At 39.7% G+C, this 4,474-nt stretch overlaps 1 protein-coding gene across 2 annotated transcripts in view; it reads right to left on the bottom strand.

Annotated features, from left to right (window-relative positions):
* Window positions 1–4,474, bottom strand: part of LOC106874819 (transcription initiation factor TFIID subunit 12) — a 9,332-nt gene that overhangs the window by 2,959 nt on the left and 1,899 nt on the right. For both annotated transcript variants that reach the window (XM_014922680.2, XM_014922681.2), the window contains exons 3-4: window positions 4,091–4,334; window positions 2,034–2,148 (exon numbers count right to left, since the gene is read on the bottom strand). In XM_014922680.2, the coding sequence (XP_014778166.1) occupies window positions 2,034–2,148; window positions 4,091–4,321 (346 nt within the window). In that variant the 5' untranslated portion in view covers window positions 4,322–4,334. The remainder of the gene's footprint in view (window positions 1–2,033; window positions 2,149–4,090; window positions 4,335–4,474) is intronic.

Genomic DNA, 4,474 nt, shown 5'->3' with positions numbered 1-4,474 from the left:
GGGCTTCTTTCAGTTTCTGTCTACCAAATCCACTCACAAGGCTTTAGTTGGCCCGAGGCTATAGTAGAAGACACTTGCCGAAGGTGCCACGCAGTAGGACTGAACCCGGAACCATGTGGTCCGTAAGCAAGCTACTTACCACACAGCCTAAATAATAATAATAATAATAATAATAATAATAACAACAATAACACAATTTCTCAGTCATCATCATCATCCCCAGAATTTTCTAAAATATGTCATTTTTGTTATATATATGTTATATGTCACTCCGGATTGATGAAGCTTAATTATCCAAATACGACGATGTTTAAGTAATTGTGAGCTGTGACCACAATGTTGAAACATTAGTTACCTCCCCTGAAGTGTCTCGCTTAAGAGGGAACTTGTGTATGTTTGTCTACATTTTGTATATATCTTTCTTTTACTCGTTTCAGGTTTAGACAACGGCCATGCTGGGGCACCCGCCTTGAAAAATTTTTAGTTGAACAAATCGATCCCAGTATTTATTTTTAAAAAAAACCTAGCATCAGTCTCATTTGTGGCAAAAATGAGCCTGCCGAATGCCGAACCAACAGAGGGACCAGCTATCCGAATTGGCTGTGCCTTGGTAGATAACGCAATTGAGAGTATGAAGACAGGGAAAGTCCCCAGCCCATCAGGAATCACCGCAGAGATGCTCAAAATATCAGGCAGTGTCGGCTATAGAATAGTCACCCGAATAGTCAACCGGGTGATACATGAAGGAGTCATACCTAATGACTGGTGTAGCAGCACCATAGTCAACTACTACAAAGGTAAAGGTGATGCTTTAGACAGAAATAATTACAGAGGTATCAAACTGTTGGATCAGGTAATGAAAGTCACGGAGAGGGTTGTAGCCCAATTAATTAGGGAGAGAGTCAGTTTAGATGAGATGCAGCTTGGGTTTGTGCTATATTTCTGGTAAGACAGCTGTGGGAGAAATACCTAGCCAAAGATAAACCTCCATACCTGGCTTCCTTCAGCTTCCGACTACCAAATCCACTCAAGGCTTTGGTCGGCCTGAGACTATAGAAGACACTTGCCCAAAGTCCTACACAGTGGCACTGAACCCAGAACCATGTGGTTGGGAAGCAAGCTTCTTATCACACAGCCACTCCTATTGGTTTCAAATTTTGGCACAGGGCCAGCAATTTCGGGACTGGGACTACTTCATTATATTAACCTGTTTTGTCTTGCAAGTTACTTGGGTACCCAGCCAGTGCTGGTGCCACAAAAAAAGCACCCAGTACACTTTGTTAAGTGAATGGCATTAGGAAGGACACCCACCCATAGAAACCATGCCAAAACAGACAAGAGAGCTGGTCACATCCCTCTGGTTTGCCAGCTACTGTCAAACTATCCAACCCATGCCAGCATGGAAAATGGACATTAAATGACAATGATGATGATGATAGCATTGGAAATGGACATAAAAGATGAATATATATATATATGTATATATTTAACCGATGGATTACTTTATGGTACCTCATTTCTTTATTTTATTTTACTTTATTCTATATCGACCTATATTATATTATATATTTGAAATTTTTATTCCTTTTATTCGTATTAATTTTAACTTCTATGAAATGATATTTACGTGTATTGTATTATACCTTTAACTCAATTTTTTTCATTTGTATGTTATTGGTTGAAACAATATATTTGTGTATAAAATTTTATACTATATATGCTATATTTTTTATTTATTATTTCTTCTTGCGTTATTTCTTCTTGCGGTATTTCTTCTTATTCCTTATGTTTGACGGATTATGTTGTATTTCTTATATATGTTCATTGAGGGGGTGTGATATGTTGAGTCGTTAACCCAGCGTTTTTATTCTATAACTAATATTTTTATATATATGTATATACACACACACACACATTCACTTTAAAGCTAAACACAATAAATGTGACAAAATCCACATAACAACAAATGAAAAGTTCAGTTATAATATGCTATGCTCCAATTATATTCCTGAATAGATTATAAAACAACTTACCCAGGTGTAACTGGACATCTTTCACTTCTAAGACATTAGATTTGCGGTGTTTAGCTATTTGGCACGCATTAGTAACGACATTCTCAATGAAGTCATCAGCTATTTGTAATAAGACCTGAAATGTGAAATCAATTGTTGTATCACTAACAAAGTAGAATATTAGAAAACATGCTTATGGTGAAATTTAAGCTGAGAGATATCAATAATTTTTCTTTAGGATTCAATGAGAAGTTAAAGGGTAGCTTCCATAACTGGTGTGGCAGATGAGTAATGAGTAAGACTCAGTCTAGAAACTCAAGTGCAGATACTTGCAATAGCATAGGCCTCTCTTAGTCAGGGAGTGATGTCAAACCATTGATGAATTAGGTTTGCTACCCTAGGGCAGGTACAGCCCATGGGATTTCAGTTTTCTGCCTAATTTACTTCAGTTGCAAGGCTTTGATCGATCTGAGACAAAATTTTGCTTTTATTAACATCATTATGTTTACAGGATGAAAGAAAAAAAAACATGAAGAGTATAAAGAGTAAAATTATTAAGAAACCCTTAACTACCTCACCAAAGAAACAAAGAAAAAGAGATTAAGCAGCTAAAGATGGCGGGGGTGGGGGGTGGGGTAACAGATGTGTGTTTAGCTACGCCTTATGGACAGGTTTGCAAAAGTGTTGCCATGGAGACTGGCCAGCAACAAACACTGCAGAATCTTACCCCACATCACGGGGCACATTTCTCAGATGGGCCACATTTATCCCAATTTTGCAGTAGTGCAGGGTCCAAGAACAGCTAAGGTCTCAACTGTAACTGAAGCAAACTGATAGCAGCTGGGAAGGCTGCTGTCATCATCATCATCATCATTTAACGTCCGCTTTCCATGCTAGCATGGGTTGGACAATTTGACCGGGGACTGGCAAACCAGATGGCTGCACCAGACTCCAATCTGATCTGACAGAGTTTTTACAGTTGGATGCCCTTCCTAATGCCAACCACTCCGAGAGTGTAGTGGGTGCTTTTTACATGCCACCGGCACAGGGGCCAGTCCAGCAGTATTTGTCTGTTTTTCTCTTCACTGTGTTACGAGCAGCAATGCCTAGGTTTGTGGCCAATGCAGTAAGGTTGGAGCTGAAGAACATGTCACAGCATGTTGCATCCCAGATTAGGGATCTGAGATACTTGTCCAAGGTGCTTTGCAGTGTGGGACGATTGATTTGGTGCAGTAGTTTGAATGCAGACAATTTGGCATGGCCAACTGGGCATTCAGTGTTTTGAAGAGGGTGCATTTCGGTGCTGGAGGAAATGGTGCAGCCACTGGCTCTCCAGACCTCAGTGAAACCATCCAACAAATGCCAGCATGGAAAACGGACGTTAAACGATGATGATGATGAAAGGTGCATGTACAGAAAGGAAAACTGAGAGAGAGATTACAATTGACTAAACAAAATTGAGATTTCCCTTTTCCCATATTCATAAAGAGAGAGCGAGAACAAGAGAAATGGTGATTTCAAACTTTGGTACAACGCCAGGGACTAAGTTGATTACACTGACCCCTGTGTTTCATTGATACCCCTTTTATCAACTCTGAAAGGATGAAAAGCCAAGTCAACCTGAGCAGAATTTGAACTCAGGATGCAAAGATGAATGAAATGTGACAAAACATTTTGCCCAGCTTGCTAACAGTTCCACCATCTCGGTGCCTTAAATGTGAGAAATATTGGTTTCAGATTTTGGGACAAAAACAGCAATTTTGGAGGAGGAGATAAGTCAATTATATCGACGTTATTGCTCAACTGGTACATACCGTATCGACCCCAAAAGGATAAAAAGCCAAGTCAACCATAGCAGAATTTGAACTCAGGACGTAGAGATGAATGAAATGCCACTAAGCATTTTGCCTGGCAAGCTAACTTTTCTGCTAGTTCACAGCCTCAAAAGAGAGATATATTAAGACATCTACAGTCAAGGAAGTCAGCAATGCCAAAAGAGCTGAGCCAAAATGCCCCACAGCATCTAACAGGTGGGATTGAACCAGGAGCTGTGTGGTTACAAAGCAAACTTCACCTACCTCTTCTACATCTTCATCCAGCTGTTCCAAAGGATCGACTTCCTTCACAAGTTCCTGGAGTCGCCGTTTGTCAAGGACCTTGCTCTCTGCTGGGGACACAGACATTGCAGGGTTCACTTGACTCGTTGTAATGACAGGTCGAAGACCCGCTGGTGGCTGGTTCAAAGCCATCATCTGACTTGTACTCACAACAGGGCAGTTATTCTCGCCCATTCCAGGTAATTTATTCATTGTGAGGAAAACTCTATCAAAAATGAAATGAATACAAGAAACAAAAAAATACTTTATCAATATTTCAAACTATAATCACACAAAATTGTGTACAAATTATAAGAAATTAGTCAAAACCAAATCACTGTCATATACACACACACACATATATAT

Source organism: Octopus bimaculoides, chromosome 2 (genome assembly GCF_001194135.2).
Source record: "Octopus bimaculoides isolate UCB-OBI-ISO-001 chromosome 2, ASM119413v2, whole genome shotgun sequence".
Lineage (NCBI taxonomy): Eukaryota > Metazoa > Mollusca > Cephalopoda > Octopoda > Octopodidae > Octopus > Octopus bimaculoides.
The sequence above is the reverse complement of the archived record's forward strand: the minus strand, read 5'-3'. Positions and strand labels throughout refer to the sequence as shown.